Source organism: Silene latifolia, chromosome 3, assembly GCF_048544455.1.
Source record: "Silene latifolia isolate original U9 population chromosome 3, ASM4854445v1, whole genome shotgun sequence".
In the NCBI taxonomy this organism is placed as follows: domain Eukaryota; kingdom Viridiplantae; phylum Streptophyta; class Magnoliopsida; order Caryophyllales; family Caryophyllaceae; genus Silene; species Silene latifolia.
In genome coordinates this window covers 124,621,527-124,646,873 of record NC_133528.1, presented here as the reverse complement: position 1 = coordinate 124,646,873, position 25,347 = coordinate 124,621,527, and the positions used below count along the sequence as shown (strand labels likewise).

General features: G+C 41.5%; 1 protein-coding gene across 1 annotated transcript; it reads left to right on the top strand.

The window, feature by feature from the left end:
• The first annotated feature begins 818 nt into the window (after positions 1-818).
• LOC141647969 (protein RETICULATA-RELATED 1, chloroplastic-like) lies at positions 819-6,419 on the top strand. Its single transcript, XM_074456362.1, has 7 exons — positions 819-1,475; positions 2,452-2,550; positions 2,696-2,916; positions 3,141-3,210; positions 3,787-3,866; positions 4,875-4,939; positions 5,764-6,419. Exons 1-7 carry the CDS (start codon positions 972-974, stop codon positions 5,955-5,957), a joined length of 1,233 nt encoding a protein of 410 aa, XP_074312463.1. The 5' UTR covers positions 819-971; the 3' UTR covers positions 5,958-6,419.
• Positions 6,420-25,347: the final 18,928 nt, after the last annotated feature.

The window sequence follows — 25,347 nt, the reverse complement described above, 5'->3', positions numbered from 1 at the left end:
CTAGTTTTATACCAACCCACTCTATAGCTCGATCCAAGACATGGTGATTGGTGAGGGTTGAGAGTTGAGACTAAGGATGACAATGGGTAGGGTCTGGGTAGGGTCCGCCTAGATCCGGACCCGACCCGAGATTTTCCCTTTGGACCGTGCAGACCTGGACATGAGGTCTAAAATTTGAGGACCTATACCCCGGACCCTATGGGTAAGAGTAGGGTCCAGGTCTCCCCGTGGTCCGAGTTTAGTACCACTTTAAGAATAAGATTAACGGTATAGAATAATAAAAAAAAAAAAAAATCATACTACTTTAACATTATGAGTTTATTAATCTGTAGTTAATGGTGGTTGTCGGTCGCCGAAGCTATTAGAGAGGTGGTTGTCGATCGCGTATCGATCTTTTGTGGTGGTGGTGGTTTTCTTGTGTCAGTGGTGGAGTGGTGGTATTGTCAGAAGAGTTTGGTTGGGTTTTATCACTTTATGGGATGAGGGAAGAGAAAGAGATTTTAGTTGGGTTTCTATAGTCTGTCAGTATGAATTAAGAAAAGTTGTAATTTTGATTTTTTTTCTTTTAATAAAGGGTCTAAGGGTCGGGTATGGGTCTCATAACTTAGACCGGGGCCACCAAATATTTTCTTAAGACCCATACCCGACCCATATCCATTGGGTCTGAAAAAATGAGACCCATACCCGGCCCATTAGGGTCCGACTCTCAGGGTCTGGGTCGGGTCCCCGACCCACTGCCATCCCTAGTTGAGACTCGAATCCAAATAATCTGTTGGTGGTCGGCAGATCAACCCACCCAAAACCAACAAAAAATAAGTGACATTTCAGATTTCATTATGCCTACTTGACTTGTTCAGTATGTTCACTACTTGAGTTCACTGAATAGCTTCCCTCCGCCGCCACTCTTCTCTCTCCTCGCATTTCTTCATCATCCGCCATTTTTACTACTTCTACAACCTCCATCATCCGCCATGGCAGTTTCTTCCTTCAATCTCAACCTCAACCTCAACCTCCCCTCCCCCCTGAACGATACCGTTTCCACCAAAACCCCCGCCATTCCATCTTTCATCTTACAATGCAAGCTTTCCGCTTCCTCTCCTCGCATCAACACCACTCTTAGAATCACACATTCGACTCGTTCGAGAAACAAGTCTAACTTCGTTGTCGTCAATTCGGTTGTTCCGGACGGAACTAGGGTTTTAGAGGAGGTTGATCCGCCGTCAGCCGACATTGGCGGCAACTCTCCGCCAGGTGACAATGGCGGAGATGGCGGCGGGGATGGAAATGGCGGTGGTTATGGCGGCGGCGGAAATGGTGAGGATGAAGAAGGAATGGAGTTTGGAGCGTTGTTGAAGTTGGAGGATGTGTTGAGAGAGAGTGATAAGGTTGGGGCGTCTCTTCCTGATGATATTCTTCAAGCTGCTAAAACTACTGGAATTCGTGAGGTTTTGCTGATGCGCTACTTGGAGTTGCAGGTACTTTTGCTCATTTCCCTCTCTTCGAGTCGTTTGTTTACATTTGATTGAAATACCGCTCACAGGGAATATTAAAGGTAAACTAATGATGGAGACGGAGTCTGAGGGAGTAGTTGTTATTTGGGATTTGTTTGCTGAAATGAGTATTGTTGATGAATTAAGAGGCATTATGATGTATTAAGATAAGCGGCCGGGCTGGGATTAAGTTAGTGGGGGCTAAACATAGAGTAAACATTTTTGAAGGCGAATCAGTAATGCAATAAATGACGCAGTTATTAGTAGTTTGTTGTTGTTTGGAGAAATGTTGTTCATGCAATATACTCGGCGGCCAAGCCACTAAGCCAGAGTTTAAGTTGGTGATGGGTCGTGGTCGCTAAGGCATATTTGGATTGTAAACGTTGAGAAGAGGGAAAAGGAGGGAAGGGAAGGGAAAGGGAACGGGGGAACAGAATATACTAGTAAAGTAGTAATACTACTACGAATGCATTTATTTTGTGAATTATATTCGTTAGAGATGGTTTCACGTATTAAAAATGTGACACATTTACATTTTTCCAGTAAGGTGACTTATATAGAATATATATGGATCATACTCCATGGACTTTGTGTGAGACGGCCATGTCGTTTGAGAATTTGTGATTTTCTAATATACCAATAGGAATAGCTTGTGTAAGAAGGTCTAAAGTTGGATGTCGGCGGGGTTTTAAAGTTTTGGGCGGGACTTTGAACTAAAATGTTAGCCTGATAACTTCATTGCGTTGTAGAGTTGTCTAACCTAAAATATGTTGTTGATATATACTCATTCATGATAAAAATGCCTCGACCCATGTTACTTTTATGGTTATTAGATGTGGATTTTGGCGTTTATATTTAAAGATATTGTTGTAAATATTCTCAGCTGTAGTACTAGTTTTTATCCGGTTTTCTTTTGTGCATGATGCTGTTTGCTGATTGAGTTTTGAGAACTTGATTGTAGGGATCAGTGTGGCCACTAGGGTTTTTGATGAGACATTTTGGATGGCTTCGGAATCGAATGCTGGCTGATCCTGCCTTCTTGTTTAAAGTTGGGACTGAGGTTCGTTGTGATTATGTATTGGCTGTGTGAATTGGTAATCTTGAGTTTTATCAAGAATGAAGATGATACTAATTCATTTTTTTTACCAAGGATATGGTAGTATTTGCCTGACTTTCTTATGTTATGTTACTTGAAAATTATGCAGATAGTGATCGATTCATGTTGTGCAACATTTGCTGAAGTTCAGAAAAGGGGAAAAGATTTTTGGGCAGAATTTGAACTTTACCTTGCTGATCTTCTTGTTGGTATAGTTGTTAATGTGGCCTTAGTGGGCATGTTGGCACCGTATGCTCGAATTGGACAACGTTCAGTATCTGCTGGTTTTCTTGGTGGTTTCAACCGTGCATGTCGTGATCTACCCAGCAGGTAAATGGGTTTTTTCACAGGTTCAGCAATGTTGGATATTATAATTGTACGGCGTCCTATGATTTCAATTCTACTCCGGTTAAAACTTAAATCTAGCATTTACTAGGAAAAGTTTGATTGAACCGTACTGGTTCTGGAAATATCAGCTGGGTATCAGCTTGCTGCAATTATAGGTACTTGTGAAAAGCCAAAAACCAATTCTTTACACTGTGTTGTCTTTGCAGTGTCTTTGAAGCTGAAAGGCCAGGCTGTAGGTTTTCAGTACAGCAGCGGATAGCTTCGTTTCTTTACACGGTATTTCGAATGCTTACTATAGACTACTTTTTAATACTCCGGACTTCATACACTTAGGCGTAACTGTTGCAAAGTTGGGTATGAAATCTAATAGATTTTGCATGTTTTCACAAGTTAAACTGATGATGAAATTCTTTTTGTATACGGGTGTCCCCCCTTTTGTGTCGCATTTAGTACATAGGCGCCCCCTCTGTTCCTTGATTGTTATTCAAAAAAGAAATTACATCTGCCTGTTTTTTGGCGTTGGCCAATCTTCTCCACTTCTTGGATTCTTTTTCTCCTCCCTTGTACATCCTATATCTCATGCGAATTTTCATGTTCTCAAATCTGCTTCTTAGACTCTCAATCTATTGAGGACTTCTCTATATGTTCGTGAAGTAGTCCGTGTGTTCTCCTGATCTGGGACTGCAGATGTCATTGTGGTGCAGCTCGCTTTTCACTTGTTGGATTCAAAATGTTATATCACAAGTTCGCAATTATGTCTCTCTACAAAACAACATTTTATCTGAGATACATAAAAATAACCTTGTGAGCATATGCAATAGAAATTGATATCTCAGTACATTATTCATACAGGCTGTACTGCAAGGAGGAGTTGGATTTGGATGTGGAATTGTTGGCCAAGGCATTGCAAATTTGATCATGACAGCTAAACGGCAAGTTTCTAACTAAGTCCTCTACGACATTTAGTTCTTACATTATATTACAATTAGCTGATTTACTCATTTATGCGAGGGATTGTGGATTTTTATCTTATAGAGGTAATTGATGACGGTAAAAAAGTACTCCGTATTCTTTATTGTGTTACCTAGCATGAAGAATAGAGACCAGTTACGATGAAGAGAGATCAAGCTACTCTCTGGATTGAACTCTGAATTCCAATGTTGCTCAAGAATATATATTTTAACTGTGTTCAGTCTTATCAATAGGCTAACATGACTGTCCTATTGGCTGTTGGTTCACTGGGTCTTGTATGTGCTTGGCCTAGTTGGCAATGGTGTACCAGGGAACTAATTGAATGCATCAGGAGAAGTGTGCGTCTTTGTCTTGATGGTTATCTTAATCAATGCAAATCAGGGCAACATATAGAATAAATACTTCATCCACGGCGTAAGATGAATACTCGGTCAATATGAAGGAAATATTACTCCTGCTGCCCTGCTAACGTTTGCTTTTGGATCAGCATTTTTTATATTAGCATATAAGTGGGTAGGAAGTCCAAGACCCACTCCCGACCACACAAGACATTTCTAACAAGGATATACTATTGGCGGGGCTGAAGTAAAATGGAATATGTAAACTATTCGTAGCGACATAGGGAGTATTGTTCTCCGTGTATGATTAGTAGATGCACTGGATGTGGCCATAATTCGATCATGCAGGGTGAACTCAAAGTGTCAGACACATCAATTTTATAAGGAACTGTGACCAATTTGGTTTCTTAGGCTACTGATGGCGCACATCTGCTGACTGAGAGGCCCATGGTTTGGAACATGATAGTTAGCAACTAAATTCCAGTGTAACCTTCTAATTGGTATATCAACCAGGAACCTGTGACAGTTTAACAAGAATTATTCATGTTCTTTATTACATGAGTACCTGAAAAATGCTGTGTTCTATTGGTAATGCACAGACTGAACAGGTTTTTTTCCCCGTGTCTGTAGGAGCATAAGGAAGTCAGATGAGGATATACCAGTCCCACCACTCTTAAAAAGTGCGGCACTCTGGGGTATGTATCTGCTAAGCCTATAATATTATTTTCGATATCATCGTGCCAGCTTCTTTTCTTCTTTTCTTTTTTGCTGCGCAATAAGGAGATGTTTAATCTGATCTGTGAACTCCCGTGTTTGGTTTGAATCTACTTCTGCTTCTGCCTCGTGTTCCTTTAGACACATAACACATTCAATCTAACGCTGATCTTGTTTTATGCTGCAACTTGTCATTTTGCACTTTGACTGTGGTTTAGTTACACATAACAAACGGGTCGTTGAGGTTGGCTACGCCACTATGGTCATATATAATATCCACTTTTCATTGGGAAGCTATTATATTATACTACTTCTAACTCAACCGACTCTTTACGTTTGTCTGAAGTTTCCGTCACAAAAAGAAAGTAAAACACAATCAGAGTCACTTGAGTTAGAGTAGTCATTTTTGGATAAATGTCTGTGAATTGGACCATTACGAGCCGTGCTTAGCTAGGGTTTTGTTATTATTAGGTAGGCAAGTCTGCTGAAATTTCTGATTAGTCATTTGGACCTGTTCATTTTTGGATCCGGTCGTTTTGTGGCGGGTCATTTTGAATCTGGTCAATATCAGTCCAACAAAGTTTGGGCTGGGTATGGGTCCGATTGGGTTGTCCAGTTTGGGTAATTCAGGTCTCGGGTCAGGTCAGTTTTTCCAGGTTAGCTCTAGCCGCCGAGAGCCAGCCCGTTCCAGAAACAAGCTTGTTAAATAAATTGTGATCAGTAATCAAATACCAGTAACATTTGTTGATAAGCTACTGATTAGATGATTTAACTATACATAATAGTTACGTTTTTTTTTGTACAGGTGTTTTCCTGGCTGTATCATCGAATACCCGGTATCAAGTAATAAATGGACTGGAACGACTAGTGGAGGGATCGCCATTGGCAAAGAACGTTCCACCGGTTGCATTGGCTTTCACTGTTGGAGTGCGATTTGCCAACAACGTCTATGGTGGTATGCAGTTTGTTGATTGGGCTAGATGGAGCGGTTGCCAATAGAATTAATCTGTCGACTTTTTAGCCAGAACACTCTACCCAACCCCATTCTATCCCTGGTAGCAGTTTCCCACAATCTTCATCCATTGTTCGAGAACCCATGAAGAGAAATTCCATTACCGAATTCCTTCACAGGCACCCCCCATAATCTAACTCTTGAGATCTATTTGTAAGGTATGAGATCCAGTGCAGGTTTGAATACCCTGCCTTGTATCATCATTGTTTCTGTCTTTTCATGAATCCCAAATGTTAAGGAGAGCAAATTATCAATCTATTTTGTGTCCCACTCCCTGTCCCGCCCTCTACTTTCGACACATCAGCCATTAATACTTCAACAATGGCAAGAATACAGCGGTGGGACGAGAGATGAGACACAAAATGAGACCGACAAATGACTCTCCGTGTCAAGACATGTGACTTTTGAGTATCTATTTGCAAGGTATGAGATCCATTGTTGTTTTGTGATGGCAAAACTGTATTTACTTGAGAATAAAAAAAAAGTACATATTTTTCTCCTGGAAACAGGCTGCTGTTCCTGGTACGTTAACCTGTGTTATTCGGGTAGGGCAGTAACAATGTAAAAGAGATTAGAAATACCGAACGAGATTAGTAGTGACGTGGACGAGAACCACTGCCTATTTCCGGTACGACCGTGGTGGCGATCAGCAGATGACCGGTAGTTCCCCAAGGATTACACTACTGCTGCCTTCCAGAAACGCCCACTCAAGACTGGAGAGGCCTGGAACGATTTTATTCTTTACCCAGAAATATTGAGAGAAGAAGAGAAGAGAGAACGGAGAAGAGAGTATGATTGTTGTATGTTTTTTAGAAGCTGAAGACTCGAATTTATAGCAAAACAGGAGCAGTTACAGGAGCCAAAACCGACTCCTGAAACTGTGCCTCAAATCCGAGTTAGTGGGAGAAAGACTCTCCCCACTAACAGTCAGGTTGACTGACTTATTCAACATAGCTAACAACCAAAAAACAGCCCAATTCATAACTCGGCTCCGGCCCAAAAAGATAGGCACAGCCCGCCACCGGCGATTGCCAAATCCCAAATCCCGAATCCGGGCCGGGCCGGGCTCGGGCACGGGCACGCGCGTGTGCGAGCTGAATTAAGCACCTCGCAAAGCTTCCACAAAAGCCTCCCATGACCCACTAGTGATATGGTAAGGAGTGTCGTCATATATAAACATGTGAAACACTCTTTTCCTCACCAATGTGGGACAATTGGAAAATAGAACTTCCAAACAAAGCCCCTATTTCCAACAATCCCCCACTAGGGGCGCCTAAGACAAAGAAGAAGAATTCCTGGGTAAAGGAAGGATTGGATACTTAGGTATCAATATCTTTCGATTTGAATTGACACTTTAGTGAAGTGAGGAAACAACTTACTTACAGCGAGAGAATATCTTGCGATTTGAATTCCTAGCTGAGCTTCGGTCGATACCCCCCACAACACATATCATACCTTCAAAATAAGATCGTCCCGCGATATCAAAGTGCAACGAGCTCTTTTAGAGCTATGTGTTTACCTTGGTGCTAATAGATGTGTTCACAAGACTTCTCATAGTCTTAGGATCATCACACCTATGTAGGTGGCTCAAGTGCTTCTCAATAGCACTTCTAGCATGAGCCATTAAGGACATATGTCCAACCTTGTGTCTGATTCATCAAGTGCGTCTCAAAAGCACCACCATTTTAAGGCTATGAATCAAATAACGCCATAGGAATAGAAACTTTAGGCCTAGTCACTCTTGACTTAGGGACTTAAGCCCCATTCCCCTCGACGTTTCAACGACTAGTCTCCTAGTCAATCCTTTAGTAAAGGGATCAGCCAGATTACTTTCGGACTTCACATAGTCCAAAGTTATTACTCCATTATCAAGGAGTTGTCTAACTGCAGCGTGCCTGATTCGAATGTGCCGTTTCTTCGCATTATAGACACTATTCTTAGCAGCACCAATAGCTGCTTGTGAGTCACAATGTAAGGAGACTGGTGTTTGCCGACCTCCCCACACTGGTACATCTGCTAATAGGTTTTTCAACCAATCAGCCTCTTGTCCTGCCAACTCAAGAGCTATGAACTCCGACTCCATGGTAGAGCGTGCAATACAAGTCTGTTTAGTAGACTTCCACGATATAGCACCTCCACCCATGGTGAAGACATAACCACTAGTGGAACAGATCTCATCGTTACCTGAAACCCAATTTGCATCACAATATCCTTCTAACACAGCAGGAAATTTACTATAATGCAAGCAAAGGTCAACTGTTCCTTTTAGGTATTTTAGTAAACGACGGAGAGCATTCCAGTGTTCATTGCTAGGGTTATGGGTATAACGACTCAGTCTACTAACTGCATATGCAATATCTGGTCGAGTACAGTTCATAAGAAACATCACACTACCTAGGATTTTAGCATACTCTTCTTGGGATACACTCTTACCCAAGTTTTTACATAAATGTATACTAGCATCGTAGGGTGTCCTAGCAGGCATATCATCAAAGCAGTTAAACTTTTTCAACACTTTTTCCACATAGTGAGATTGACTTAAAGAAATTCCATTAGAGTTTCGAATAACCTTAACTCCTAGGATTACATCAGCTTCTCCTAAGTCCTTCATCTCAAATTGTGATGACAAAAATTCTTTGGTTTTAATTATTACCTCCAAATTATTACCAAGTATTAGCATGTCATCAACATAAAGGCATATAAGCACACAATCAGATTCTACTATTTTTGAATAGACACATGAATCAGAATGGTTAACCATATAGCCATTACTTACCAAAGTGTTGTTAAATTTCGCATACCACTGTTTAGGTGCTTGTTTCAGACCATATAGTGATTTATTCAGTTTACACACCTTATTCTCTTGGCCCTTTACCACAAACCCTTCAGGTTGCGACATATAAATCTCTTCCCTTAGCTCTCCATTCAAAAAGGCAGTTTTGACATCCATCTGATGTATAAAAAGGTTATGAATAGCAGCTAAGGCGACAAGAGTTCTAATAGTCGATATTTTGGTCACAGGTGAATAAGTATCAAAATAATCAATATCTTTCTTTTGTGTTAACCCTCTAACCACAAGTCTAGCTTTGAACCTTTCTATTGTACCGCCAGGTCTCAGTTTCTTTTTAAAGATCCATTTACTCGTAATGGGTTTACTACCTTTAGGTAAATCAGTCAACTCCCAAGTCTGATTTGACACAATAGAGTCAAGTTCGCTTTTAATAGCATTTTTCCAAAAATTAGCATCAATGGATTTCATTGCCTCACTATACGTTTTTGGGTCATCTTCTATTAAAAAAGCTGAAACAAATTCATCACTAGCACAAACAGTGTATCCATGTTCAGACAGCAAAGTTGAAACAAAATCGGCTCCAAAGTTCTTTGGACATCTATGTCTCTTAGTCCTTCTAGGTTCAACAACATGATCAATAGAAGTGCTACTACTAGCATGTGAAGAGATATCAATAGATGTAACAGGTAAACTAGGAGGTGAATCAACATTCTTCTGTAATGGAAAAACATGCTCAAAAAACACAGCATCTCTAGCTTCAGATATAGAACGATCACTTAGAGACATGAATCTATAAGCAGAACTATTTTGAGCATAACCTATAAAAACACAATCATAGGTCTTTGGTCCAACGGTAGGTCTCCTAAAGTCTGGTAAACCCACTTTAGCCAAACAACCCCATACCTTAAGGTAACTCAGGTTAGGAGGATAGCCCTTCCAAATCTCGTAGGGTGTCTTGTCAATTTTCTTATGAGGTACACGGTTAAGAATGTGACAAGCAGAAAGAATTGCTTCCCCCCACATATCGTGAGATAGGCCAGAACTTAAAAGCATAGCATTCATCATTTCTTTTAAGGTTCTATTTTTACGTTCAGCTACACCATTAGACTGGGGTAAGTAAGGTGGACTGGTCTCATGTATTAAACCGTTAGCAGCACAAAAGTCGGCTAGATAAGTAGATTTATACTCACCACCTCTATCAGACCTTACCCTTTTAATTTTCCTGTCGAGTTGATTTTCGACTTCAATTTTAAAGTTTATAAACGATTGTTCTGCTTCATCTTTAGTCTTAAGCAAAAATACTCGGGTGTACCTCGAACAGTCGTCTATAAAGGTGACATAATAATTCTTTCCACCTCTACTTGCAACATTTTTGAAGTCAGCTAGGTCGGTGTGAATTAACTCAAGAAGACTCGTATTCCTAGTTGTGACAGGTTTACTAGGTTTCTTTGTGAATTTAGCCTCAACACAGCTAGCACATTTAGAGAATTCTTGACTCGTCAAACTTGGAATTAAACTCATAGTTCTAAGTTTTTTAATATAGTCAACATTCACATGACCTAATCTACCATGCCAAACATCAATAGACTCGGCGATATAAGCGTATAGATGCAATATTATTAAAAACTCAATCGTGTTCAATACAAAAAGACCCCCAGAAAGATAACCCTTGCCCACAAATTCCCCATTACGCGACATTACAACCTTGTCAGCCTCAAAAACAAGTTTCAAACCAGCTTTGTTCAATAAGGCACCAGACACGAGGTTTCGACGCAATGAGGGTACAAATAAAACATTAGTGAGAGCAAGTGTTTTCCCGATGTGAGTTTGAGAAAGATCTTGCCTTTGCTGTGATCATTGCGGATGAAGAGTTACCCATGTAGACACATTCCCCATCGACTACTTCCTCGAACTCAAAGAAATAAACCCTTGTCAAGACAGAGATGTCCGGAAGCGCCGATATCAAGACCCATTCAACAACATTACCCACCGATTAGCTTCCACAACCACAAAGAAGAATGATATCATCAATCACAAAGAACATTAGCTTCAACAGTTTTCTTTTCATTACAATCGGTAGGCTTTGTGACCAATTTTCCCACGGACGTAGCAAACAGGTGGGACCCTTTGGTTTCGAATCTTAGCAACTGGTTTGGTATGCTTCCCGGACCATTCTTCTTAGCCCGACCCTGGTTCTTACCCCGACCAACCTTGGCCTTACCCTTACCCTTGAACTTCTCGATAAGACGGACCACTAGACTCAACCAGATTAGCATCAACAAAGCAGAATGAAGTTTTAACAGATTGACTAACGTGTTTGTCTTTAAAGCGATTTGCCTCTTCGGTCCTCATGTGTCCTACTAGTTCTTGGAGAGACAGGTCCTTTTTCTTATGCTTAAGGTGGTTCCTATAGTCAGACCAGGAGGGAGGGAATTTTTCTAACAGAACATTAGCCACGAAAATGTCATCTAATTTCATACCCTCATTAACAACATCAAAGACAAAGGTTCTCATAGATATGAACTTGTTCCATGATGGGTTTCCGTCACCATCCGAAATTGCGACCACTTTCCCACAACATATTTCTTTTTCCCCGCATCATCACCTCATACTTAGCCTCTAAGCATTCCCATATCGTTTAGACGACTTATGAACCATAAACAAAAGTCAAACAGGTGTCGATCATGTTGTTTAGGAGTCGGCATCTAACGATCTTATTGTCCTTATCAAATTTTTTGATATCCTCTTCATTTGACTTAACTACGACTTAGCAGGGGGGTGTTCTCTACGATCTCGATGAGCAAAGCCTCTTTTAACAGAGCGGGCGGGTCAAGAAATAACACATAATCAATTTCCGCTTGTTCGAAAAACATCGCAGCTTTACGTGACCAACGCTTATAGTTATGACCGTCTAATTTTTCCATTTAGTCAAATCGGAAGAGTTTTGGATGAAATAGACGACATTGTTACAAAGAATACAAATAGTTTTCAAATTGTTATTCGGGTAGGGCGAATAATGTAAAAGAGATTAGAAATACCGAACGAGATTAGTAGTGACGTGGACGAGAACCACCGCCTATTTCCGGTGCGACCGTGGTGGCGATCAAGAGATGACCGTAGTTCCCCAAGGATTACACTCTGCCGCCTTCCGAAACGCCCACTCAAGACTGGAGAAGCTTTGGAACGATTTTATTCTTTACCCGAAAATATTGAGAGAAGAAGAGAAGAGAGAACGGAGAAGAGAGTATGATTGTTGTATGTTTTTTAGAAGTCAAGACTCGAATTTATAGCAAAACAGAGGAGCGATTCAGAGCCAAAACCGACTCCTGAAACTGTGCCTCAAATCCGAGTTAGTGGGAGAAAGACTCTCCCCACTAACAGTCAGGTTGACTGACTTATTCAACATAGCTAACAACCAAAAAACAGCCCAATTCATAACTCGGCTCCGGCCCAAAAAAATAGGCACAGCCCGCCGCAGGCATTTGCCAAATCCCAAATCCCGAATCCGGCCGGCCGGCACGCACGACGCGCGCGTGTGTCTGGTGAGCCGATTAAGCACCTCGCAAAGCTTCCACAAAAGCCTCCCATGACCCACTAGTGATATGGTAAGGAGTATGGTCATATATAAATATGTGAAACACTCTTTTCCTCACCAATGTGGGACAATTGGAAAATAGAACTTCCAAACAAAGCCCCTATTTCCAACCACCTGTCCTTGTCTTCTCTTTCAACAAGAGACAGCTGAGACAACTGACCAACTGGTCAAATATGGCGCTTAAAAATTTCAAAGAGAATTCAAGATTTTCAAAGTCCAGATCTTATTCTCTGTTTTCAATCTTGAAATTTTTTTTGATGTAATACCTATACCATACCAGTTACCACTAGTCATTTACAACCTTTTTAATAGATTCGTCAAATGGGTTGGGCGGATTGGGTCTCTGGTCGGTTCATACAGCTTGGGGTAAAGATTGGGTCAAAATACGGGTAAAAAATATATTCGATTTTTTTTTTCCATTTCCTTTTTCTTTTACCATTTTCAAATAGAAAGAAAACTTTTTTATAAAAAATTAAATCAGGTTTTGATATTACTAGTATTTTAATTATACTCGGTGCAATAGCAATAATAAATGTGACATTGGCACACGGCGATAAATTTCCTTGTGTTATGATCTATTTTTGTAGTTTTAGAATTTGTAACATCGAGCTCTTATTTTGGCTTAACACTACAGAGTATACTGGGTAAATTTAGTAGAATCAAGCCTTGAACAGCAGATTGGTCCCAACTGCTTACTAATTTGAAGTGTTTAGTAAATGACATATTTGGACAAAATATTAATCTGAATGTTGTTATTTAATACTGTATATGCTACTAATATTCTCCTAAATAACATATTTACTAATTACTATATACTTAAAAATGATATATTTGTTACAGTGTATATAAATGTTGATTTACCAAATTCAACTTTCCCAAAAAAAAAAAACCCCAAAGTCCCCTAATCTGCTCCGCCGCATCCTCCGCCCACGCACTGCCATTCCCGTCTCCCCTTCCCAATCGCCGGAGATGAGGTCATCCAAAGGCCTATCTCCGGCGATTCATCACATCGCTCCTCTGTCCTCCGATTGACCTCGACTATTGACGGCGTTCGGAGCTTGGTTTGACCGGCCGATGATCGTTTCGGTGGCCTGGTTTGTTTTCCTGTCTTTTCCGCTCTTTCAATGCTCTGTCCTGTCATTGAAAGCTTCGCATGCAACCCAGGGGTGTCTCCCCTTCCCCCGCCCCTCCCCCCACCCCCGGTAGAAATCTTCCTTGTGTTTTGTCGGTTGGCGTGTATGAGCTTAGCTCTGTTTGCTAGTGTTTTTGTGGTCGCGGTTTTGGGTCAGTCTTGTGTTCCCTTTCCCGTCCTCCTGTTTTGGTCCATGTCTGAGTCCGGTTGTTGTCTGTTTATGTGTCTTTTAAGGTTGATCTAGTTGCATGCAGGCCGATGGTCCTGGGGAGTATTGTTTGGTGTCGGGTGTTGTTGTTGTTGGGTCTTGGTTTCGGCCTGTTCCGTTTCATCGGTCAAGGTCGGTGGTGCTCCGTCGATTCCGTCAATTGTTTTTGTGTCTGAGGTTGTGGTTGGGGATTTTTTCGATTAAGATGTGTGGGGTATGGTGAAGTGGAGTCGTGTGTTGGCTGTGTCGTTGGTGCGGGTCGGATGCGGTGGATTCCATCTTTAACTCATGTCTAATTTGTGGTTTGTGTATTTTCTGCTTTATTATTTAATAAATTCCTGGTGGTTTGGGGTGTCCTGTCCTCTTATCCACGGGTTAATTAGGACGACCGGTACTTTGCATTGGGTCCGTGTTGAGCATAACTCTCTGGTCGGCGAGAGAAGGTTTTGATTAGGGGGAATTTCAAGTGGTTTCCTCCTTTTGTTCCCACCTATTTAATCGATTTACCTGGCTATGGGGTCCTGGTCAACGGGGTTTGTGTTACAAAGTGTAGGAGTTTTCTCTCCTCTGGAGTCAGATTTTTGTGGTCTGCTTTCCGTCTTTTCTTTCTACGTCCTTGGGGCGTAAGTGCACTTTGTTTTCTCTCGTTGGGTTTAGGGGCTTGTTGGTGTCCAGATAAGGTGTATCACAGCCAAGGAGATGAATCTCCGAGACGCATTCTTGGGTCTTGTTGTAGGTATTTTTCTGCAGCTGTTTTGATTAAGACGAGTAAAAATGAGTTTGTGGAAGCTCGTTGGTTTTCTGAGGAAGACTTTCACAGCTAAGGAGATGAATCTCCGAGACCCTTTTTGGGGTCTTGTTGCAGGTATTTCTCTGAAGCTACATCAATCAAGACAAGCAAAGATGGGTGTTTTCTTTTGGCTAGCGTTGCTCATCCATTAGAGAATGGGGTGGATTGTGAGTTTGAAGAGCGTGTTCCGACTTCCGTCGTACGCCATCAACACGACGTTGTTTACCGATGCAATTGTTACCAACCTTTAGTTTATGTTATTAGTAGATCTATGGTGTTTTATGTTGTAGTTTATAGGTATGGTTTACTGAACCGTACCACTATAATGTAAAACTCTTTCTTTACTGCTGCCAAAAAAAAAAAAAAAAAAAAAAAAAAAAAAAAAAAAAAAAACCAAATTCCTTTTCTTTGTTTTGCAACTATGTTATTATGCTAACGTCATTTGCTATCATACTTTTGTTTTTGCCAATCATCAAAAGTACTGTAATAAGCTAATACATCTTTCTTAATACATTAAAGAATGGTTCTAATTAATGTTTCTTGGTCATTTTCTAAGAATGTGGGTCAAACTAGGTCCTCTTGCCTTAAACTATTGAAGCTCTAGCAGGAAAATATGTAATGTGTGATTGCCAGATTACTGATATAGTGAATTATGGCTAAATGCTAAGATTTGTAAGCAGATTTTAGCTGTACATTCCTAGATGAGAAAACGGTTGTACCCGCATTTTTGGATTTGATTATGAATTATTATCAGAAATTTGTTTTTATTTTTTTCAATGTGTCAATGTTAGGTTCTTAGGCCACCCCATGTATTTTTATATGCCGAAATTTTTGACGCATTATCCAACGTTATTTGTTTGATGCATCTCACTCGTTGCAATGCTCAATATGCAGCCTCGACTGGTGATTTATTGATAATCTAGTTAATACACTAGACAGTGTGCTGCTTTAAGAATCTGAATTCTGAAATACTATAATTTGCTATAATGTTATGTATTATTCCATATTAATCAATGAGAAGTGGTGGTATTTATAACTTGGGTTCGCAACCTGTCCTGCAGAGGCGATTCTAGAATTCAGTGGACGGGGATGCGAAAAATTAACGAAATTACGGAAGTTGTGGATATATGTTTATATAATGAAAAATCTGATTCTAACATAATATATAATTTCTTGTGTGATTGGGAAAAATATACATAACACAAATGGTAAAAAAAAACATTCACTAGAAGTATTGAACCCACGACCTTGAATAAAGAAAAACCACACACAATCACTAGACCGACATAATTAATATGTCTCCTAATTACACAAAATTATACTTATTTTTTAACAAAGGAGGTGCGGATGCATGCCCTACACCCCCTCCATAATCGCCACTGTCATCCTGCACCAAACTTACCGTTATGGCTTCATTTACACCCTAAAAATAGAAACATACAAATATAATAGGATCAAGTTTGTCATGGATGTAGATTGGTAAGGGCGATCTTGTGATTTACATCTCGTCTTGAGTAATGTAATAGTATTGTCTAGTGAGGTTTGTACATTCAATTAAGGTTTTTTTTATATACGTAGTTTTCAATTTTGGTGATATATTTCGAGAAACTATTTACTGATCTTAATTGTCAACCTTCAATCGAGAAAATAGTTTTGAAACTGTATACGCCTAAGGACTCCATAATACTATTCGAGGAGGTGTTTGGTTCACGCATACGTAAATAAAATGAATTTAAAAGGAATATTATGGAATATGATATGTATAACTCTGAGTTTACTTAAATGTTTTGTTCAAACTTCAAAGAGAATGACAAAAATCATCCACCATCCTTAAGCCACCATCCCCTTCCACCAATGGACCACCTCCCACTTAGGACACCCTCCTCATCACTGGCGATAACCTAATATTGTGTGATGTGATGGTTGGTATATCTAATATCTAGGAAATAAGAAATATGCTTGTAATATTTCCTTTATTATTATAAATATGGAAGCTTGGTTCTTGTTAGAAAGAGGCCAAGTCATTTATATATCCCGAAATTCATTGTGTAATTTCGCCTTTTAATATAAGTCTCGTTGTGTGTTATGTAAGTCTTAGTCTTCTTATATTATACTCTCTCGTACACCATGATCATGACAAACCTCCTTAGTGGTATTATGTCCTTATCGACAACCCAATCAAACCTTCTAGCCTTCAAACTGTAATACCTCGTAGTTTCTAAAGTTTTCACTCGACCGAGTAGAACGAGTGGACCGAGTATAATCAATACTAGACTTGGTGGAGTTCTACGTTATAATGTCCGCTTATAGAAGGGTTGTCTTAAAACTGTCATAACTTGAGATATAGACATGCTATTGATGTGATTCCAATTGGAGGTGATAGCTTGTTCTCTTACGATTCCAACGGTAGGTCACACGCCCAAAATGACCAAGAAACGAGTGTGATATGACTGTGTTTACGAAAACTGGTCATTGCTGAGAACTGCGTTGTACTCGACCGAGTGGAGTGTCACTCGACCGAGTGTTTGGCACTCGACCGAGTGGATTCGGTACTCGGTCAAGTGCACGCTGTTCAGACGAGTTTTAAACCCGCAAACCCTTTTTCTTCTATTTCATTTCTATCTCTTCCTTATCACTTTAAACTTTCTCCCTTCTCTCTAAAACCTTCACAAACACCATATTAGGGGATTCAAGCTTGGTTTAGTGGATTGTTCGCCTTCCTCCTTCCTTCCTCTTGATTTGTAAGTATAGATATACCCTTTTTATTTAGGATGAACCTTAGAAATTGGGGGTTTTGTTATGGGTAGTTAATTAGTAATTTGTATATGTTAAATGGGTAATTAATGGGTAATAATAAGGGGTTTTGTATTGTATAATAGATTAGGATGTATTATGATAGTTATTATATGATTATTGTAGGGTGAGACAGTTTTATGAGATGGATTCATGTTGTCTTGGATTAGCTTACGGAGTATGCTAAAAGGTAGGTTAATCCTACTCGGTTTCAATAATGTGTGTGCATATTTCATGTCTTTTCCATCATTTGCATATTAAGATTCAGATTTGTACCATATGGAAATGTTGAGGATTTTTGTGAGTCTTTTATGTTGTTGGGATTATATTGTACCATGTGGTTAATTGGTATTCATGATGTTTGAGAAAAAAGGTAATTAATTGGCACGAGTTATGCATAATCATTATGAGAAGAGTATATTGGCATATTGTAATGCATTTAACGATATTTGTGATGGTTGATAATTGTTGGTGGTGACTCTTGTTGTTGAGAAGACGTAAGACGGTTGGGAGACCGTCTTACGCTTGAGTCACCTCTTGGAGCTTCCTACTCCAAGAGGGATGTGCACATTAATGGCTTGAGTTTGGAGGGACGTGTGTGAAAGACACGATGTCTGGCAGGGGATCCGGTTGGCTTCCGAACCCGATACGTCTGGGCGTGTCCCGATATCTGTTTGTGATTATCGGTATGTTTGGGCGTGTCCCGGTACCAATGTGGTTATCGGTATGTCTGGGCGTGTCCCGGTACTAGTGTGGTTGTCGGTATGTTTCGGCGTGTCCCGATACCGTGGTGGTGGTTGTTGATAGTGGTTTATTCATATTAGTAGTCATGTTGCATATTCACACACTTGAGTCGTGTCGCACTTTATTTGTTTATTGAAACTGACGTTTTTTGTGTCTGTGTATTTGTCACCTGTCTCTTTTGGGGTGGCTTGTGTCGATCCATATGATATCCTTTGGTCATATGGGGAGGAGGTTAGGTACAGATGGTTTGGATAGTACGCGGGAGACGGGACGATCTTGATGAGTCACAAGACGAGTATAGTTAGTTAGATGAGTATAGTAACCATGAGTTGTATTTTATTCATTAGTTAATGGTTTGTAATCACTAAACCTGTTATTTATAATAAATGTTTTTGTATTGTATCTCCGATTCACTGCCTCGGGAAACCGAGAAGGTAACTCTCTCAATTACCTTGGCCGGGTAAGAAGGGGGTGTTACACAAACCCTTCAAGCCCCTCTTTCCCATGCTTATGAGAATCTTCCTTCCTTAAAAAATCCCTTCCCATGCCCGAAACTCCTCTAACACCCTAAAAATTCTAAAGTGACGGTTTAAAACCTTTGACCTATTTTAATGAATTACTAAAAGCAAATAAATCAATAATTCAATAATTAAGAAAAGAAAAAAAATGCTCATGAATCAATGATGAAACATTTTTTTTGTATAAAAGGAACCACAAGGGCATTTTGGATGCTGACGTGGTTCGAATCCAATTCAGGAGTATCACATCTCATGACTTTACCTACTAAACTAATTAACATCTACAAGATTATTTGACAAGAGATTGTTTGGTTTGGAATCTTTGGGAAAGAGGATCAAATCTGTTTATTACATTTGTTGAATCCATTTTCCCTACATCAAGGGGTTTCAAACTCCTTATCCTAATATCTTAATTCACCACCATTATCCACCACTTTAACTGTCAACACTCGACACCAACCACCACCAATACACCTCCGACACCACCGTCGGTGTCGGTGCTGTCCCTCCTTATTGACGACGACTCCTATCATCCTTACCAATTCATCATGTCAGCTTCCTCCAAATCCTGTTAAAATCCGACTCCTGCCCCTTAATACTCACATCCACCTTAAAACACCAGATTTGTCTTTAAGAAAAGAGGGAGGGAATTTTGAAAATTCCGATGAGAGTTTACATTGCGTTGGTTGATATGATACAGGTCGTTGACAATGTGCCCGGGCAAGTTTGATATAGATTATTGGTATTTTTGTTAGATTTGACAAAAGTTTATGATAAGGTTTGTCATGCAAACGAAACACATAATAATACCGAACTTTTTTTTCCACTATATTTGATTACATTCCTTTTCTGATCTCATTTCCTTATATTTATCAAACCAAACGCTTCTTAATACTAGTTTTGTAACTACCCAAACAAGGCCAAAACACAATTTACAGCATGAGACAGTCTCACACCGTGAGATGGTTCACTTTTTATAAAAAGCTTATTCATTTATTGCAAATAAATGGATTATCTTTTTACATAATAGAACCGTTCCACAGTATAAAACTGTCTTATGCAATAATTACTGAGCCTAAAATTTGCTTAAACTTACGGAAAATGCACACGATTCCCTTGAGGTTTGTCATTTTGCACGAAATACCCCAATGTTTTGACCGAAAAACTTTAAAAGGTCACAACTCGTGCTTACGAGATCGAAATGTGACAATTTTGTTTTTCAAATAAATCGTCCTTTTAGAACTACGATTTGAATTTTTTTTTTTTTTGAGTTTGCAACTCGTGACCAAGAGATATTGTTCCGGGTGTAATTCCAGAGCAGTTATTTGTTACCACCCGTGCTTGTAGAATGACGTCTTTGATTGAATCCTCCTTTCGGTCTCCTGAAACAATGAACAAACTGAGGGCTCGGCTTTGCACCGAGCGAACTCACTCCGACGCTCAAGTCAGCAAACTTAAAGAGATAAGTTGTTGTTACTTGGTGAAGTATATTTTGTAGAGAGATAAGGAAGATATTACCAGATGAATAGTGATTCTTAGGTTAAATTGTGGATTCTTTTCTCAATGAGAGTTGAGGAGTATTTATAAACTTTCACCTTTTGTCACGTAGTGGCCAAGTGGCTAGCAGGTGGAAAGACTGATCTACCCTCGGCCGAGGGACTCATGGCAGGCCGGCGGGCCCTGTTGACTCGCCGCCGAGGGGTCTTGGATATGAGTTCGCGGATGTGTGCCCCGGCTGGCTAGTTGCCCCGTAGGGGACCCAAGAGACAGGCCGACAGGCTGCGTCGGTTAGGCTGTCTAAGTCGTTGACTTGCTTGTGGATATCGTTGACCTTGCTCAATATGTTGACTCGGTCAGCGGGTGCAGAATATGCCCCATCAACACCGATAGTCACGGTGCGCCCTGGGTCAATTACCACCTCTTCAGTCTTGGCTCCCTCGACCATGCCGACAGTTGAATCCATGAGGTCGCCCTCCTGTTGTAAGGATGGGCTCTTCCCCTTCTCTGACTTCTTTGCCACTTTGAGGGATTACATGTTGCATCCTCTGGCATATATCTGGACGTTGACCACCTCGTCCTTCTCGTCCTTGGAGACGAGCTTATGCGCTTCCCCGGTCCGAGACATACATCGTGTCGTCGGGGCCGGATGGACATTACGCATCGGCCTCGCTCGAGTGACTCGGCCTATGAGAACGTTGTAGGCGGACGAGCCGTCGATGACCACGAACTCGGCTAGGATATTCTTAGCCGCATTCCCCTCGCCGAACATCACTGGCGGTCCGATTGACCCCGGGGGTACCAGTACCAGCCCCCGAAAAAGTCAGTACAGTGGATTGGTGCGGGGCTCAAGTCCTCGACTTTCGCACCGAGGTTGAGAAAGCACTCCCCGAACATGATGTTTGTGTAGGCGCTGTGTCAATCGTGCACCTCTTGACCAGGTGGTTGGATATGTCCAAGTGGACTACAAGTGGGTCGCTGTGAGGGGCGATGACTCCCTCGTAGTCCTTCTTTCCAATAGTCATGTCGGGGATGTTGGAAGCGGGGATCGCTGTTTTGGGCACAAAGTTGATGGCCTGATACAGCTCGTTCAGGTGCCGTTTGTGCCCATGAGCGGACCCACCGTTCTCGTTGCCCCCGATGACAACATGGATTACTCCTATCCGTTCAAAGACGGATTTCTTATTCGAGCCGCCGGCATCAGTCTTTTGGCCTTTGGCGACATATTTGCCGAGACTCCCCTTCCGGATCAGCTCTTCGATGGCATTCTTCAGATGCCGACAGTTGTCAGTTAAGTGGCCGGTGTGGCCATGGTACTCACAGTACTGGCTCGTGTCACCGTCACTCCTCGGCCTGGGAGGCCTTTCCCACTTCTGACCCTCGTTCTTGCTCAGGGCGAAGACCTCGGCGGCAGACACGACCAAGGGGGTGTGATCATTGTACCGCTTCTGGTAGTACGTTTCCGAACTCCCCCCGGCGCCCACCGAGTTCTGTTTCCTGGTGGACCTGTCAGACCGTGATCTATTATTGTCACGGCGTCTTTCATCCGGGTTGTCCTCCCGGCGGCTCTTACTCTCTGAGTGCCCGGCCTCGCTGGGGCCTACCCAGGTTTTGTGGTAGTCCTCCACCTTAATGGCTTGATCGGCCATCTTCCCGGCGAGTCTAGGTTCAGCCGCCGCACTTGATGAGCTCATTTTTTAAGTCTCCTCTCGGGAGGCCTTTCATCGATCGAAGGCCGCCGGTCATTGCTTCGACTCACGAATCTGCGAACCTTGGCGTCGAACCTCTTCACATAACTTCGGAGAGACTCGCCTCCCTCCTGCCTGATAGTCAGGAAGTCCGATGTCTCGACGACCCTCCTCTTATTGCAAGAATATTGGGCTAAAAATATGTCCCTTAGGTCGGCGTAACAGTATACCGACCCATCGGGTAGCCCCTTGTACCAACTTTGTGCCATCCCATGCAGTGTCGTTGGGAAGACTCGGCACCAAACCTCATCGGGTTGCTCCCATACCGACATGTAAGACTCGAAAGCCTCGGCGTGGTCGGTTGGGTCGCCTTCTCCTTTGTATGCTATGGGTGGCAACTTCAGCTTAGTCGGCACCGGGGTCTCTAGGACGTAGGCGCTGAGGGGCTGTCTCACCACGTGTCGAACGACACGCGGCGATCGACTCCTCGCATCCCTAGTCCGGCTCCTCTCCCCGTGGCGGGAAGGGCTTCTTCTCCGACTCTGGTGAGTCGGGCTTCTTCCCCGACTCTGGTGAGTCGGACTTCTTCTCCGACTCTGGTGAGTCGGACTTCTTTCACTCCTCTGGGGCATGCCTCATTGGTGCTGCGGCGACGCCGTCTTCCCGCGAGTGCGGGAAGGACTCAGTCTACCACTAGCACTCTGGCTCCCAGGCGTCTTGACAGGGTCAGCTTCCCCTAGTGCTCCGTTCAAGTTTCTCGGAGTCACATTTTGGGCCCTGGTCTCCTGGACGGGTTCCGCCGCTCTTGTCGGTGTGACAGTGTGAGTCGGCGTACTACCAATTAGGTCCAGGAGTAGCTTGACTTTGCTTTGCATCAACCACATGTCCCATGATGGTGACCTGGTCGGCGACGGCGTGGCGTATCTGGTATTATTGGCATCCCGTACTCCGGTTGAATTACCCGGCCGTGGAGGGTCACGCAACCCTGAATTGTGAACGGTATCATCTTGGCGACCTGGTTTCGTCGGTCACGAATACTTCTTGTTGTTTCGACATCTTCTTAGCTTTTTGGGTGGGTTTTTGTTTTGTGTTTTTTTTTTTTTTGTTTGGGAATGAATGTGACTAGCTTCTAGTGTCTTTCCCCCCACGGCGGCGCCAATTGTTCCTGGTGTAATTCCGGGCGATTATTTGTTACCACCCGTGCTTGTAGAATGACGTCTTTGATTGAATCCTCCTTTCGGTCTCCTGAAACAATGAACAAACTGAGGGCTCGGCTTTGCACCGAGCGAACTCACTCCGACGCTCAAGTCAGCAAACTTAAAGAGATAAGTTGTTGTTACTTGGTGAAGTATATTTTGTAGAGAGATAAGAAAGATATTACCAGATGAATAGTGATTCTTAGGTTAAATTGTGGATCCTCTCCTCAATGAGAGTTGAGGAGTATTTATAGACTTTCACCTTTTGTCACGTAGTGGCCAAGTGGCTAGCAGGTGGAAAGACTGATCTACCCTCGACCGAGGGACTCATGGCAGGCCGGCGGGCCCTGTTGACTCGCCGCCGAGGGGTCTTGGATATGAGTTCGCGGATGTGTGCCCCCCGGCCGGCTAGTTGCCCCACCGGGACCCAAGAGACAAAGCCGACAGTCGTCGGCTTAAAAAGGGCTGTCTAAGTCGTTGACTTGCTTGTGGATATCGTTGACCTTGCTCAATATGTTGACTCGGTCAGCGGGTGCAGAATATGCCCCATCAGATATGATTACTCAAAGTTTGTTCGGTCAAAAAAACTGACATACAAAAACTCCTAACCACGGGATCTAAATACAACAATTTTTTTTTTCCAAATCGTAGTTCTCGAAAAGACGATCAATTTGAAAAAAAAAATCGTCACATTTCGATCTCATAACATGAGTTATGACCACTTAAAAATTTCTGAATCAAAAATTTGGATATTTCATGTAAAATGGCAAAACTCGCATCGTGTGTATTTTCCCAAGGGAAATATAGCAAATCACCCCCATAAGTTTGATACTATGTGCAATTAAACCCTTTAACTTATAAATGTAGCAAATAGGCCCCATAAGTTTCTCTTAATGTGCAATTCACCATATATCTTATTTTTAATAATGAAATTTACTAAATTAAATATCTTTACTATTATTAAAAGTCAAAATTATCGATCAAATATTACCTAAAATTCCTAATTATTAGAAAACATGTTCAATTTTTTTTTTTTTTTTTTTTTATATTTTGGTGAAAAAAATATTCATAATATGAGAATTTTTATTTTTTAGTCAAGTTACAATGAAAAGTTACATGCCCATTTTTTTATCTTAAATTTGGTTCACATTTTTTGTTGAATATGTAAATATTGTATTTAATTTTTAGTAGATATATTTAAAATGATTTTTATACTATAAAATAAAGGGGTTTTTTTTTTTGATAAGGAGAGCTCGAAGGCTTACTTCATTAATAATGAATCAACGATAACAAAGGAACTTGCGACCGATGGTAAACCATCTGACCACACGACTCTACCAACTACTCTAGGTGACACGTGAGCTAGCGCATGTGCCACATTGTTATTACGCCTACTAGTGTACGACCACACAATCGAATCGAAAGAATTACAAAGCAACAAAATATCATCAAAAACTAAAGACAAAGCACTTCGACCGCTCGACTTCTTCTTTAACGCTTCAATAACCGATAGACAGTCGCTTTCCACAATCACCCTTGTGTGTCCTCTTTGAATCGCTTATGTGACCCTTCAAGAATCGCCATTGCTTCCGCCATTGTTGGGTCCCATACCTGCGACAAAACCGACGATATACCCTACTGAACTACCCCTTGCCCATCGCGACAAACTACACCCAAGCTCACCTCCTCCCCTTCCTTCACTCCTGCATCAACGTTTATTTTCACAAACCCGTCTTCCGGTGCACACCATCTCATCGTACGTTCCCCCGACTCCTCTGCCCGACACCCTCCTTCCCTCTTCGAATAAGCAGTGCCTCCCTCTATCTCTTCCATCACATCAACAGCTCTTCTAACCACACTCTTATGGTCCGACTCTCGAGCATCAAAGACGACTTTATTCCGGTGCTCCCACAACGCCCAACACCCTACCATCAACATAGCTTGCTCTCGGGCCCCCATCTCTCTCCACCGTGTTTCCACCCAATCCCTCACACCTCCACTTTCCTCCACTTCGTCCTCCTCAATCCCTAGGCCTTCCCAAACCCTTCTAGCCAAGCTGCAATCACGAAAAATATGGAGACTCGACTCAAAAAAAGGTAGAAAAATTGATTTGGGCTTAATTGCACAGTTTTGAAAACTTATGGGGATAATTTGTTATAAGTAAAATTTAGAGGATTGAATTACACATAATATATTCCCTCCTATCCAAAGCAAAGGTAACACTTGCTTTTTGGCACTATTAATGGTTGTTGGAATCTTTGATATTATTCTTAATGTATACGATAAAATATAGTCATGTCTTGTTTAATTTATCGTCATGAATTCTATAAAAAATTAAATTTTTATAATTTTTAATAACATGTAACTAAAGATATTCACATTGCAAAACTTGTCTCAACAAGTGTGATAAAATAAGTGTTATTTT